A 16,461-nucleotide genomic window follows, 5' to 3' on the forward strand; every position below is an offset into this window, starting at 1 on the left:
AAAAATGGATATGGATAGTTAAAATTTCAAAGTTATGCATTAAGGGCATTTTGGTCATTTGGTAAATAAAAGAATAAAAAGGGAAATTCAAGTCAAAATTTGTGTCCATCTTCTTCACCTTGGCTGAATTTTACAAGGAGACCATAGCTAGGGTTTCTTCAACTTTCAAGATTGATTGTAAGTGCATCCTAGCCCTGTTTTTAATGCTCTTTACATTTTTGAAGTCCTCGTAACCTGATTTACCTATTTCTACCATTATTTTGAAGTAGGGTTCATGTTTAAATATTTACCCATGTGTGACATGCATGTATTTTGATGTTTTATGGAAGATATTGTATGTTTAAGGTGTTGTGATAAACAACTTTTACTAAGTGATTTTAGTGAAATGCATAAAAAAGACTTATTTGTAAAAGTTGTGAAAATGGGTAGTAGAAATGTGATTTGATGAAAAATGTGGATTGCTATGAGCATGATTTAGGTTCAGCTAGGTTGGGTAATAAACAAAATGGATACATTTCATTTTACGAGCCTAAGGACTAAAATGTAAATATGTCAAAGTTTAAGGGAAAAAATGTAATTTTACTATAAGTTGATTTTTGGACAGCATCGAGTAATGTGATAATTAAATAAGTTAAATTTGCTATTATAGATCAATAAAAATGAAGTTCGGACTTTGATCGGGTGAAAACAAGGTTATTGACGATTAGGCCCATTTCCTACCATTTTGTACCGAGGTAAGTTTGTGTGTAAATAATGCAATGTTATATTATGTATTTAATGCTTAATATTGCATAAATTGTACGGTTGTTTCTATGGAAATATTCAAATAATTTTTGACGACGAGAAAATCCCAGTTGAACCTTAGGAATAGTTTAGGATACAAGTGACATGTCACTAGGAAACCATGTATTATGTGATATATGTGAATCCAGGTGCTAGTTATGTACGTCCTATCGGTGCCTGGGTGGTCCGGCATGTGTTGCAGGTACCTGACAGCTTGTGTGAGTAGCCTGTGTAGCTACGTCTTAACTGACATCTTGTGTGAGCAGGCCCGTGATTAGCTCGTGTGCGACCCCTATGTGTTATGAAATATGAGGTAGCGTTGGCTACATATGTGGCACTTATGTAACAACCCAATTTTGGGCCTAGTCAAAATAGTGGTTTCGGAACCACTATTTCGGGGTCGGAGAAATTATTTTTAATGATATTTTATATGTTATAGCATGATTATATGAGTGCAAGAAAATTTTGGTGAAATAATCTTAGTGATTTCATGCTTAATTGCGAAAAAAGACTAAATCGCATAAAGGGCAAAAGTTTTGTTTTGCTAGCTAAAGATGTTAAATAGCTAGAGAACCAAAATTTGGGGTGTTTAAATAGCAATTAGGCCCTTAAAATGTTGATGGCCAGCCATGGGCTGGACAAAAGAGTTGAAAAGTCAAAAATTTGGTATTGCTGGTATTTGATGACATATGCAAAGACTAATAAATTAAACAAAAAATAGCCACCCTTCTTCTCCATCTTTCTCCATCGAAAATTAGGGAAGAAAAACCTCCATGGGAGCTTGAAAATTTCAGCAACATAAACCACTCTCATGTAAGTCATTTTGGTGTTGGTTGTTGATGTTTTTGATGTTTTTGAGATCATTGAAGCATGATATAGCTATTTCTATCATTATTTTGAACTAGGGTTAAGGTTGAAAAATTCACCCATGTGTGCCATGCATGTTCTTTGATGTTTAATGGAAGAAAATGAGTCTTGGTTGTGTAATAAACAACTTTTGTGAAAGGATTTTCATGGAAAACACGTAAATGGGCCATTTTATAAAAGTTATAAAATAGGTCGTAATTGGGTGAAATAGTGGAAATTTTGGGTTGCCGTAAGAGTAATAATTGGTTGGCTAAGCTTGGCTAATAAGGAAATTCAATAAAAATCAATTTCCGGGCCTAAGGGTAAAATGGTCATTTTGTGAAAGTCTAGGGGCAAAATGGTCATTTTGCCAAAAATGTGAATTTTGATTGTTGAAATTTATTTAGTGATCAAATGAGTGAACTTCATCATGTTAGATCAAGAAAATCGAGATTTGGGCTTAAATCGAGAAAGTGTGTGGTTAAGGACAAAAAGAGAATAATTAGCCGAAATAGCATTTGAGGTAAGTCTGTGTGATTAAATGAGCATGATATTTATGTCATTGTTATTATACTTCAAAATCTGTCTTGCCATGATTGTATTAATGTAACACCCCTTACCCGAGACTGTTGCCAGAGTCGAGCACGAGGTGTTACCAGACTTATCTTACCTGTTTAGGGCATAAAAAAATTTACTTTTAAAAAAAATATTAATTTGCTCACATTCATCCAATAGATCCTTAAAAAGGGCCCTCGAGGCCCTAAAATGTACAATTAGAATGGTTTGGGATCAAACAGGGAACATTAAAAATTTTCTGATTACTTACACAAATCAAAACAATTTATTTCACTATTCATAATAAAATGTCTATCTGCGTAACAGTCACTAAATTAATTATAACACGAGTTACGAAACTTGAAATTTAAATCTGTAAATTTCCCTGAAACTAGACTCATATATCTACTTACCATAATATTTCCAGAATTTTTGGTTTGGTAAATTAGTACATTTTATTCATTAAAAGCTCCCCTATTTTGCAGTTCAGCGGACCTGACCTCTCTTCACTAAAAATTGATTACTCATTATACAAAAATCAGATAATGTTTCTTTTTGTTTCTAATGAAAATAGACTGTAATATCCCGAATTAGGGCCTAATCATAATAGTGGTTTCGTGACCACAAATCTGAGATAGAAATAATTATTTTATAATTATTTTTAGGTTTATGATATGATTGCATGATTGTGTGAAAATTTCGGGACAAAATTCTATGCATAAAGTGCTTAAGTTGAAATTAGGGACTAAATTGAATAATTTGCAAAACTTGCATTCGAGAAGTTTTTAGTATGAAATTGCTTTAAAATATTAATGAGGAGGTCTTAAATAGAAATTTGACCAATTTCTAAAATTTTGGACAAAAATGGGCTTGTACATGAAAATTTTCAAAGAAAGGTATAAAAGGTATTTTGATCATTTGGTAATTAAAATTAATTAAAAGGGAAATTAAGGCCAAAATGTGTTCATCCTCTTCTTACCTTGGCTGAACCTTACCTCTCTCCATAGCTAGGGTTTCTTCAACTTCCAAGCTTCATAGTAAGTGATTTCAAGCCCCGTTTTTAATGATTTTTATGTTTTTGGAATTCCAGTAGCTCGATTTAGCTTATGCTAGCAATAATTCAACCTAGAGTTCATATTTGGAAAAATACCCATAGGTGAAATTTTTTCATTTTGGTGTTTTATGATAGAATATGAGGTTTTAAATTATGTTAGACAACTTGTGCTACTCGGTTTTAAGTGAAAACGAGAAAAAGGGCTTAATCGGTAAAAATACCTAATATTCATAAGTACATGTTAGAGTGTGAATTTGATGTTGCTATAAAGGGAAAAATGATCAGCATGTCATAAAACACAAGAAATAGGATGATGTTTAATTTACGAGCCTTGGGGCAAATTGTAAATATGTGAAAGTTTAGGGGCAAAATGGTAATTTTGAAAAAGTTTGTACTAGGGGCTGTTATAGATCAAGAGAAACAAGATTCAAGTCGTGATCGAGGGAAAAAAAGGTTACGAGGAATAGGCTCGATTGCTAAAATTTTGTATCGAGGTAAGTTCATGTGTAAATAAAGTAACATAATTTTTATTTTAAGCGATTTAATGTTATTTATATGATATGATATTTATTACCATGAAATATTATGCTTTGTGAATTATTGTTTGATAATATGCAAATTATATGAACAACTTGATAAGTATGAGATGCTAGCAAATATCGGTTTCTATATTTCGAAGAAGGTGATCAAAATGTGTAATTGAGAAGAATCCCATTTGAACCTTGGGAATAGATTAGGGTACAAGTGACATGTCACTAGGATGGTTGAGTTCCAAATTCGTTGATTTGAGTCTGAGCTCGTGAGATGTAACTAGGCATCCGAGCTCGTTGAGTTGAGTCCGAGTTCGTTTATGGGTGGGTTACATGGTAGCTTGACTACATAGATTTCAGAAGCTATTGAGCTTGTTTAGCTATGAGTATAACACTTACGTGCACACTATCCGTGTATCCGAAATTATATTCCAATGTGTTCAACGGGAGAATCATAAGAGAATAGAGAGAGTACTTAAAACGAAAGTGATTCGATGAGGAACGTGTTGAAGAAGTGAAAATGAACAGGTATGAGTTTAGTCCTTGGTTGAGAATTTGGTAAGACAAAATTGTGGTAAGATAGTAAGTATTCTTATGACATGAGTGTCTTAATAATGTTTATGTTGGATTGCATGATCATGTTACTTGTTATTTGCATGTGAACTTACTAAGCATTTATGCTTACTCCCTCATTTTCATTCATTGTAGTTTTGACAAGTCGGCTTGATAGTTGGGATAGGTCGAAGGCTCATTCACACTATCCGAAGCCCTAAATTGGTAAAATGGCTTGTATATTTTGAGTGTGGCATGTATAGCATACTCACTTTGTATAAATGATCGTATGATATGGTTATGGTTTGGTAAGAAAAGGGTTTGTAAATGATTAGCCATTGGAATGGCCAATCTAAATCATATTTGATGTCATGTATATTTAAAATGCTATTTAGTCCATGAAAATCTATAGTAAAGTAAAATTTGCTATAAAACAGAATATTGTCGCAGCAGTGACATGAATTTGAAAATTTACTAAAAATAGTAGAAATGGAATTAAATGATGAATAAGTTATGGTATCGAAGCTGATGAGTCTATTTTCATATGAAGGAAATGAAATAGGTAAATGAGTTATATTTTTATAAGATTTTAACTTTTTGTGAAACAGGGCCAGAGCGATTTCTAAATCCCCTGTTATGATTTTAGAAATTAACTAAAACTTTTAAAAAAATAATTATAAGTCAAGCTTTATATGAACAGATTCCTTAGTGAGTCTAGTTTCGGGAGAAACAAACGGCATAGTCTTCTGAGTTCTGTACAAAGAGAAAAGTGGTTCATAGTGAACAGAGGTCAAAGCAGTCGAATGCTGAACTCTAACTTTGGAAAAATTACGATTTTGCCCCTAAACTTTTGCATATTTATAATTTTACGCCAAGGCTCGGAAATGAAACTTTATCCCTAATTCTTATGTTTTATGACATGTTGATCAATTATTTACCTATGGCAACATCAAATTCCCACTCTAGCATGTACTTATGACTATTAGGTATTTTTACCGATTATGTCATTTTACTAGTTTTCGCCGCTTAAAATCGCTTAGCTCAAGTCATTTAACATAATTTCAAGCTTCATATTCTACCATAAAACATCAAAATAAACACATTTCACCGATGGGTATTTTTCCAAATATGAACCCTAGGTTAAATTATTGCTAGAATAAGCCAAATCAAGTTACCGGTACTTCAAAAACGTAAAGAACATTAAAAACGGGCTTGGAATCACTTACTATGAAGCTTGGAAGCTTGAGAAAACCCTAGCTATGAAGAACCCTTGAAATTTCAGCCTAATGAAGAAGGTGGGCACATGTTGCCATCTTTTTCCCTTTTTTAATCTTTTAATTACCAAATGACTAAAATACCCTTCATTAAAACCTTAGTTATTTTTATCCATGTATGTCCATTTTTGTCCATGAAAACCTAATGGTCTAATTACCATTTAAGGACCTCTACTTCAATTATACTCTTCAATTTAATCTTTTAGCATCTAAAACTCATATTTATCATCTTTTACAATTAAGCCCTAGTACGCAAATTAAGCATGTTATCTACAAAATTTTCCATCGATACTCTAACACATACATCTAATCACTCGATAAATTATAAAAATTAATCAGAAGAAACTTTTCTATATTAGATTCGTGGTTTTACAACCACTATTCCGTTTAGGCCCTATTTTGGATGTTACATTCTCCCTCCTTTAGGGATTTTCGTCCTCGAAAATCTTACCTGTGAAAAGATTTGGATACTGTTTTCGCATAACCTCTTTAGGCTCTCATGTAGCTTCGTCTACCCCATGGCAATTCCATAATACTTTCACAAGTGCAATACTTTTTTTCCTTAGTTGCTTGACCTCTCAAGCTAAAATCTTTACCGGTTCTTCACCATAAGTCATATCTTGCTGAATCTCAACCTCTGTCTCTAAAATCACATGTGAAGGATCTGAACGGTAATGACGTAACATGGACACATGGAACACATTATGAATCTTCTCTAACTCTGGCGACAAAGCTAACCGGTATGCTAATGGTCCAACTCTTTCAGTTACCTCAAACGGTCCAATAGAATATGGACTTAGTATGCCTTTCTTGCCAAATCTAAAGACTTTCTTCCATAGGGATACTTTCAAGAACACCTTATCACCAGCTTGATACTCAATCTCTTTTTTTTTCAAGTCTGCATAAGACTTCTATCTATCTAAAGCTACTTTCAAGCAATCTTTGATAACTTTCACTTTCTCTTCAGTTTTTTGACTAAATCAACCCTGTAAATCTGATTTTCTTTAAGCTCTGTCCAATACAAAGGTGTGCGACAATTACGTCCATACAAAGCTTTATAACGTGCCATTTTCAAACTCGACTGGTAACTATTATTATAAGCAAACTCTACCAACGGCAAATATTTCTCCCAATTACCTTGAAATTCTAAGACACAACATCTGAGCATAACCTCAAGTATCTGAATAACTCTCTCTAACTGACCATCAGTCTAAGGATGGAAAGTTGTACTAAAACTCAACTTTGTGCCCAAAGCTTCCTGTAACTTCTTCCAAAATCGCAAAGTGAATCTCGGGTCTTTATCTAAAATAATCAATAACGGTACTCCATGTGGTCGGACTATCTTTGAAATATATAACTCGGCCAACTTGTCAAGTGAATAATCTATACGAACTAGAATAAAATGAGCCAACTTCATTAGCTTATCAATCACAACCCATACTGCATCTTTCTTTCTCGATGTCAACGACAATCCCGTCACAAAATCCATGGCAACTCAGTCCCATTTCCACTCAGGAACTAACACAGGCTACAATAAGCTTGAAGGTACCTGATGTTTGGCTTTTACCTACTGACAGATCAAGCATCTAGAAACAAACTCTGAGATATTTCTCTTCATTCTTACCCACAAATAAATTTTCTTCAAATCATTATACATCTTTGTACTACCTAGATAAATAGACAAAGAACTGTTATGTGCTTCCTCTAAAATCTTTCAAATAAGCTCATCATTCTTTGGTACACAAATCTGATTTCTGAACATTAAACAACCGTCAAAATTGATCTGGAAATCTGACTTTATACCTGACTCACACTAAGCTCTTTTGGATTGCAACTCACTGTCAGCTTTCTAAACTTCACAAATTTCTTCAAGAAACATTGTTTTAGCTCTTAATTCGGCTAAGATAGAACCATCATCCGATAAGGTTAAACTAGTGTTCAAAGCTCTTAATGCCAATAAAGATTTTCTACTCAAAGCATCAGCAACTACGTTTGCCTTACCTAGGTGATAATTGATCACTAGTTCATAATCTTTAATCAACTCTAGCCGTCTTCTTTGCCTCAAGTTCAAATCTTTTTCAGTCATCAAATGTTTCAAACTTTTATGATCAGTAAATATTCGACACTTCTCACCATACAAGTGATGTCTCCAGATTTTCAACGCAAATACAATGTAAACTAATTCTAAATAATGTATCGGATAATTTTTCTCGTGTGACTTTAGCTATCTAGAGGCATAAGTAATTACCCTTCCTTCTTGCATAAGTACACAGATAAATCAACAATGCTTTTAACTTGTCAAAACTCTGTTGACACTTTTCATTCCATTCAAACATGACATCTTTCTATAACAATCTTGTCAATGGAGTAGCTATCATGGAAAATCCCTCTACAAATCGTCTATAATAATCATTAAGACCAAGAAAACTTCTGACCTCTGATACGTTGATAGTGTGAGGCGATCTCCGATGTCCTTATGATTTTTCGAGTTGGCTTTATGATACCATATAAAAAAGAGAGAGAAAAGAAAGGGAGTAAGCATAAAGCTTAGTAAGTTTGCATGTAAATAAATAGCAGCATTCTAAATGAATTATCAAGATAACCTGAACCTTTCGAACATGGACTTATCTTACCATCCCTTTGGTACACTCTTTGAATTTTCTATTGAACCATTTGGAATACTAAGGATACACGGGTACCTTTCCTTTTTAAACTTACCATTGTCATGTCTTGACATGGTCTTACGTGGTATCCTTACCTTATGAACTCACTATTGCCATGCGTTGACATGGTCTTATATGGGATCTTTGCCTTATAGTAGTTTATCAATGCCATGTCTTGGCATGGTCTTACATGATTTCATTGCCTTGTAGAACTTACCAATGCCATTCCTTGACATCCTTAAACCCTAATGTCATGACATTTGTATCCTACACATTCCTAATGTTCAACCGGAACTTTTAAGTATCATTTCTCCGTCAATTCTTACTTGAATCATCAAGAAATAAATTTACAAAATAAATATATAGATGTTGAAAAATAACATCATTAATTATAAATAATAAAACATTGCATTTATTTACCGCAAACTTACCTCGATACAAAATACGATCAAATATTTTGATTTAGTCCTCAACCTTTTTCTTTCCTCGGTCTAACCTCAAATTTCATTCTTCTTGATCTATAATAGAAAATTTAACTTATTTAATATTCACATTTATCAAAACAGTCCCTAACTCTAACTTTGGAAAAATTACGATTTTGCCCCTAAAGTTTTGCATATTTACACTTTTGCCCCAAGGCTCGGAAATGAAACTTTATCCCTAATTATTTTGTTTTATGACATGCTGATCATTTATTTACCTACGGCAACATCAAATTCCCACTCTAACATGTACTTATGACTATTAGGTATTTTTATCGATTATGTCGTTTTACTCGTTTTCGCCGCTTAAAATCGCTTAGCTCAAGCCATTTTAACATAATTTCAAGCTTCATATTCTACCATAAAACATCAAAATAAACACATTTCTCCGATGGGTATTTTTCCAAATATGAACCCTAGGTTAAATTATTGCTAGAATAAGCCAAATCAAGTTACCGGGACTTCAAAAACGTAAAGAACATTAAAAACAGGCTTGGAATCACTTACTATGAAACTTGGAGGCTTGACAAAACCCTAGCTATGAAGAACCCTTGAAATTTCGGCCTAATGAAGAAGATGGGCACATTTTGCCATCTTTTTCCCCTTTTTAATCTTTTAATTACCAAATGACTAAAATACCCTTCATTAAAACCTTAGTTATTTTTATCTATGTATGTCCATTTTTGTCCATGAAAACTTAATGGTCTAATTACCATTTAAGGACCTCTACTTTAATTATACTCTTTAATTTAATCCTTTAGCATCTAAAACTCATATTTATCAACTTTTACAATTAAGCCCTAGTAGGCAAATTAAGCATGCTATCTACAAAATTTTTCATCGATACTTTAACACATGCATCTAATCACTCAGTAAATTATAAAAATGAATCGGAATAAAATTTTCTATCTTGGATTCGTGGTTTCGCAACCACTTTTCTGTTTAGGCCCTATTTTGGGATGTTATAGTTAAAGTTTATGTTGATGATATTGTATATGAGAAAGTGAGGTCAAATGTAAATAACATTTGTGTTGATTGAATGCTTGGAGATTTGATGGAATATGTTATTCCATTGAAACAAGTAAGTTGTATGTAAATAATACAACTACATTGTTATTATATGTGTTTAAATTGATATAGCATGAATTACTTGATTGTGGAGTATGTATGATGAATATTGAGATAGTAGAATTCTTGTTTGAACCTTAAGAAACAATTGGAATATTCATGCCATGACATTCGAGTTATTTGTGTGCCAGTATAAGACATGTCTGGGACATGCATCGGCCTTGAGATGTAAGCCAGTGTGAGACATGTCTCGGACATGCATCGGCTACGAGATGTGTCAGTGTAAGACCATGTCTGGGACTTGGCATCGGCACAGATATGTGAGAGCTTGTGTAAGACCATGTCTGGGACATGGCGTTGGCCTCAATTTCGATAGTTAGTGTAAGACCATGTCTGGGACATGGCATCGACTTGATAGATGAGCCAGTGTAAAACCATGTCTGGGGCATGGCATCGGCATTATACCCTATGTTTGAGGCTTAGTGAATATCCAATAGCTTTCCGAATGGTTCAACGGTGAGAGTTACGGTTTAAGCTAAATGAGAAAGTTTATGACCATATTGTGAGTGGTACAGGTACTTACATGAAATTGATGAGATGTGAGTTCAATTCATGTTATATGATTAGTAAGGAATGAATATGAGCATGTTGAGTAACACAGGTATGTATGCCAAGCTCATGAGAAATGATTTCAGTTTATGATGCACATTTAGTGAAGATGTAAATAGGTAACTCATGCTTATGAGAATGATTTTGTGATGACTTTATGATTATAGTTCTATACTTATGATGTATGAAAATGTAACCTTACCAATGTGGTGAAAATGAATTAATATGGTGTGATAAACTTAGTATCATTAATTTACACTAAAATAGTTTTGGACATCAGCCATAGTCCGACTTTGAAAATCCACCAAAAATTGTGGAAATTGAGTTAGAGGCTGAATAAAATATGAAATTAAATCCTAACGAGTCTAGTTTCACATAGAAGGCACAGTGTAAGCAAAAGAGTTTCATATTATGAAATATTTAAATTTTTGTGAGACAGAGTCAGAATGACTTCGAAATCCCCTATTCTGATTTGAGAAAATCATTGAAAAGTGTAAAAAAACTATTTATGGGTTATAATTTATATTATTAGAATTCTTAATGACTCTATTTTTTATGATAAATAGACAGAAACATCATCATAGTCCCGTATTATGAGATAACTTAGTTTTAGTGAAGAGGGGTCAGAACTGTCAGACAACGAAAAAGGGGTAACTTTAAGGAATAAACTGTTCTAATCGGCTAAACTAAAAATTCTAAAAATTTAAAGGTAAGAAGATATGTGAGTATAGCTTTAGTGAAAATTAGCAGAACTTAATTTGGAGTTTTTTATCTCTAGATATAAATAAATTAGTGATTGTGACTCGAGAAAATAGCTTGACTAGAACATGAATAAAAATGCAATAGGGTTGTATTACCATGTGAAGCAAATTGATAAATTGCTTATTATTTTCATACGGTCTTACTAAGCTATAAAGCTTACTCCTTTCCCTTCCTTTCTTTTAGTGTTTTCAGGTTAGCTCGGGGTTGAAGATCGTCGGAGGTAGCATCAAACTATCAAGTCGCTACCTTCGGAATAATGAAGCATATATTAGAAATTTCAAGTGAGTGGCATGTATAGGGATCTAGTTGATTGACATGTATTATTTTGCTTTAGCCAAATGTGTTGGCTTATATTGAGTTATATGTATATGGCCATGAGATGTGGCTCATATTGATTTTGGCTTGTAAACCTAGCTATTCATGTCATGTCTAATGTTTATAAGGTGATTATGTTTGTTTGCCATGCACGGTTAGTAATATGACATGTGTGTTGGATGTATGCTGTATGACCAATTGAGGTGTTCATAGCTATGTAGTAATCACATGTTTTAAACACAACGTGATAATGATTGAACTTGAGTGGTTGATGGATGAGTTGGTAATCATAGTATAATGGTAAAAGTGGTCATCAAATGACAAGTCTTATGAATGTGAGATAAAAAATCTAGTCTTGGTATTGCATGAGTAGATGCATTACTTGTAAGAGGACATGTTAATGTTAAGGATATGTGTAACACCCCAAACCCAGCCTAGATGTTATGGCCGAATCTGGCGTGTCACATCAAATCGTTTTTCAAAGTTCATCTTTCCGGTAAAACCATTACTGAATCTAAATCCATTTATTATTATTTAATTAAAATTCACGTCAAAACATGTATCATTACGATTGCCTTTGGTATGTTACTTCAGTTAAAACCGCGGAAGCATTTTCAAAACTTTGTTGTTGGAACTTCGTGTTCCTTAGAAAATCATGCTATTTTGAAAACTCGCGTTTTCCTAGACTAGCAGTTTAATATTAAAAAACCTCAATCCAAATTAAAACTTAAAACCCACCAACGGCCTTCTTACATAAATTAAAACCCAAAACGAAAATCTATTATCAATTTAAAGAAGCAGAAACAGTAGTGTGGCCATCCCCGAGTTCCTCACAGCTCCAAACCATCTAAGCTTAGAGATTACATGTACAGTTAGAAATAAAGTGAGTTTACGAAAACTCAGTGTGTAATCCCAATAACAAACATATAGTACACAACAAAGTATCAGTACAGTCTGGGCCAAAGCCCTATTCAATAATAGTACAGTCTGGGCCTTAGCCCTATACAGTAGCATTGTGGGCATAAGCCCAATACAGTATTAGTATAAATGCATAGTGCAACACATCCCATACCAGCCCGCACACCACCCATACCAACCAACACACTTGTGGGGATATCAATTGACCCACCCAACTAGCACACCAATATCGCAGCAAAGCTGCCAGTAATAATGATAACGCAGCATAGCTGCCAGTAACAGTAAGCGTGGTAAACCACCAGTAATAATCATCGTGACATAGTCACCAGTATAGTACTCCCTCCAAATCATATACCCATCCCCATGCAGTATGTCATATCATAATTATTAAGTGTATGCAGCATGCTGTAATCACAACCAGTTTCATAATATCAACACACATCAATTAACCAATTGCTAGGACATAATAATCATTTCGCCAGCCAGGGGTAAAATCGTAAATTTTTACCCCTCAAGGGTATTTCGGTCATTTAACCATTATAGGGTCTCGATACCATTAATGACCTCTTGGAGGGTCTTTGGTCATTACAAATAACTCAAATAATCCATATGGCCAAAACAGTGCCAATGGTCCCGAGGCCCATTCCTCGGCCCAAGTGGGTCCACACGCTCGTGTGGCCCATCTAGTCCCTTTTCGGTCGTGACTATGCGATTTCACAACCCAAACCACAGTCTGCCACCTACCGCACAAATTTACCCGTGTGGGCCTGCAAGCCCATCGGCCCACACGGTTCATCTCGGCCTTACGAGGCCCAAAAGTAGTGCAAGCCCACAAGTTTGTCGTGGTGACCCCTTCGGTCGTCACCTATAGTGTATGGCTCGGTTTACCCAAGAGCATTCCAATACTTGAGGAACCTCTCATGCCGTAGTTTCGGCTTTTGATCGATACTGATAAGGGTGCGGTTACACACATGTTAACGAAACCGCCCAAGTTTCTCAACTATCCAACCTTGTCTCAAGAAATGCGATCTACAACCCTTAGACCACCGATTGAAAACGATCGAACAACTCATGCCGATCTACTGCATTAACAGCAGATTTTATTAGCAATAAGTATAAAATCCAAAGCTTGATACCTATAGTCCAAATAAATCCCAAACTAGAGTTAGAAAGATTTGATAACTAACCACAACTGACAACTTAGTCTTCTTACCCTAGTGATTAGATCGAACGCCAAAAAGGAATTTGTACTACTTTGAGTGCTGAAGGCTCCCCTTTATCTCTTCGAGAGTTAGAATCCAGAGATCCCAAATATGCAAAAGGAGTAGAGAATTAGCATCCCTAACCAAACATTCCACTTGAGAAGGAAATGAATGAATAATAGGCACAAGAAAGAACACTTACCCCAAGACCAAACGATAGGCCGAAAAGATGCTAGCACAATAGATGCTTGTCGGAACTTGATGCTCAAAAGAAGCGAGTGCACAGGAACAAGAGGCACAATAATCACCCAAGAAGGGAAAATAAGAAGAAGAAGAAGATGAACAGAGAAGAGAGTAAGAGTGGTTCGGCTAAAGAAAACTGAAAAGAGAAAATGATGAAACAGAGAAGATCAAGTCGACTAATGGTAAAGGAGTATGAGAAAAGAATTGAGGGAGATGAGAGAATCGGCTAACGCAGAAAAACAAGGGAAGTAGTGCTTCACCAAACAGAATAAGACCGAAAGAGAGAATGTTCGCTTGACTAACAAAAAAAGATAACAACCAAGAGAATAGAAGAAGAAAGAAAATATGCAAACGAAAGAATCTGGAGACAGTAGAGTACTGAAATTGAGTAGAGGAGAATTCAGCCACTTCCACACCATACAAAAACGTCCTAACCTTCCCCAAACCGAAACCAAGGGAACCTTAGTGCTCCATTCGGCCACAACCTCCAACCAACACCACATCCCTTGATTTTCTCCCCAATTCTCTCCCCCTATCCCTCTACAATCTCACCAACCTCCCATTCAAATTCAAACCAAATCCCTTTTACCAAGCCTCCAACCACTTCTGTAGAGTTTGAATCAAACTCCACCTCTTGTGCCACCAAAACATAAAATAAAGCCCCCCTTGGTTTCCTGGGATTCGAACCCATGCCCATACGAATGCACAACACGCTACTAACCACTAAGCCACAAGGCCTTCTGTGTCACCAATCAACCATGAATATTTATAAAGCCTAAGTGCCAGCATTCAGGTTCTTTTAAGAGCGAAAACAAAAATGCTGCAAAAGCCGAAACTTGAACCCAGAACTACTCAGACACCCCTAAACACACTTAAATCAACTAACCATTCAAGAAAACATAGACTATATGCCACAACAAGCTAAATTTCAGACCCCATATTTTTGGTGCGTTACAATTCTACCCCCTAAAAGAAATTTCGACCTCAAAATTTACTTGGTGAAAATAAATAAGGGATTGATGCCACATCGACTCTTTTGGTTTCCAAGTGGCCTCTTCCGTGCCGTGATTGTGCCACAGTACTTTGACCAGAGGAACAGACTTCTTCATCAATACTTTAACATCCCGCTCCAATATTTGCACTGGTTCTTCCTTGATGGTTAGGTCAGGCCTAACTAAAATTTCCTCGTCAAGTACGACGTGCGAGGGATCAGAACGATATGGCCTAAGCATGGAAACGTGGAACACGTCGTGAATATTCTCCAGCTCCGGGGGTAACTCAAGCTGATAAGCAATCGGTCCTACTCGCTTAAGTATCTGGTAAGGCCCAATAAATCTAGGGCTCAGCTTGCCCTTCCATCCAAACCTCATAATTTTCTTCCACGGCGACACCTTAAGGAAGACATAATCCCCCACAGAGTACTCGATCCTTTTACGCTTTAAGTCTGCATAGGACTTCTACCTATCAAACGCCTCTTTTAACTGCTCTCAAATCAACTTTACCTTGCTTTCTGTATCAGCAACTAACTCCGGCCCTAAAATTCGCCGCTCACTTAGCTCTGTCCAACAAGTAGGGGTACGACACCTACGACCATAAAAGTTTTGTACGGTGCCATCCGAATACTGGATTGATAACTGTTGTTATACGCAAATTCTACCAATGGTAAATAATCCTTCCAATTGCCCCTGAAATCCAAAACACAGCTTCTCAACATGTCTTCTAATATCTATATTACTCTCTCAGACTGTCCATCCGTCTTTGGATGAAACACAGTACTGAAATTCAGTCGTGTACCCAAAGCTTCGAGTAACCTTTTCCAAAACCGAGATGTGAACCTAGAATCTCTGTCCGATATGATAAACACTGGTACCCCATGCAGTCTTACAATCCAACCACATATAACTTGGCCAACTTCTGTAATGAATAATCAGTGCGGACTGGTATAAAATGAGCTGACTTAGCCAGTCGGTCTACAATCACCCAAACCGAATCCTTCTTAAAAGGTGTCAAGGGTAAACCACTCACAAAATCCATAGTTACCCTCTCCCACTTCCAAAGTGGAATCTTAACTTGCTGTAGTAACCCAGAAGGTAATTGGTGCTCAGCCTTAACCTGCTAGCACGTCAAGTACTTACTCACATAATTGGTAACTTCGCGTTTCAACCCAGGCCACCAATACATCTCATGAAGATCTCGGTAAAACTTATTCCCACCAAGATGCATGGCATAAGGGCTACCATGCGCCTCTCGCAGAATCGACTGCCTCAGCTCAGAATCATTCGGTATACACATTCTTCCTCAGAAACATAACACCCCTTCCCTGATCAGTCCAAATTCTGAAGTTCTACCCTTTTCCACTTGCTGAAAACGAGGAACTAGTGACTCATCCAACAACTGTTTCTCCTTAATTTGATCAGTCCAAGTCGGTCTTACTTGCAATTCAGCTAACACACTACCATCATCGTACAAGCTAAGACGAGCAAACATTGCTCTTAAATCAGAGACAACTCTGCGACTCAGCGCATCAGCTACCACATTAGCTTTGCCTGAATGATACTTAATTAAACAATCATAATCCTTAAGCAACTCAATCCATCTTCGTTGT

At 35.7% G+C, this 16,461-nt stretch overlaps 1 protein-coding gene across 1 annotated transcript; it reads right to left on the minus strand.

The window, feature by feature from the left end:
* Positions 1–14,388: 14,388 nt before the first annotated feature.
* LOC108451087 (uncharacterized) lies at positions 14,389–16,148 on the minus strand. Its single transcript, XM_017748819.1, has 5 exons — positions 15,992–16,148; positions 15,592–15,719; positions 15,359–15,490; positions 14,889–15,172; positions 14,389–14,596 (listed from the first exon to the last, which is right to left on the minus strand). Exons 1-5 carry the CDS (start codon positions 16,146–16,148, stop codon positions 14,389–14,391), a joined length of 909 nt encoding a protein of 302 aa, XP_017604308.1.
* Positions 16,149–16,461: the final 313 nt, after the last annotated feature.

The sequence above is a fragment of the Gossypium arboreum genome, chromosome 9 (assembly GCF_025698485.1).
Source record: "Gossypium arboreum isolate Shixiya-1 chromosome 9, ASM2569848v2, whole genome shotgun sequence".
In the NCBI taxonomy this organism is placed as follows: domain Eukaryota; kingdom Viridiplantae; phylum Streptophyta; class Magnoliopsida; order Malvales; family Malvaceae; genus Gossypium; species Gossypium arboreum.

Excerpts from the sequence above, each read along its gene's own strand:
- LOC108451087 (XM_017748819.1), bottom strand. The coding sequence starts at position 16,148 with ATGTGTATACCGAATGATTCTGAGCTGAGGCAGTCGATTCTGCGAGAG. Across the intron at positions 15,491-15,591 it reads CGGATGGACAGTCTGAGAGA|TTATCAATCCAGTATTCGGA; the intron begins GTAATATAGATA and ends GTATAACAACAG. Across the intron at positions 14,597-14,888 it reads GCCACTTGGAAACCAAAAGA|AAGGCCTTGTGGCTTAGTGG; the intron begins GTCGATGTGGCA and ends TTGGTGACACAG.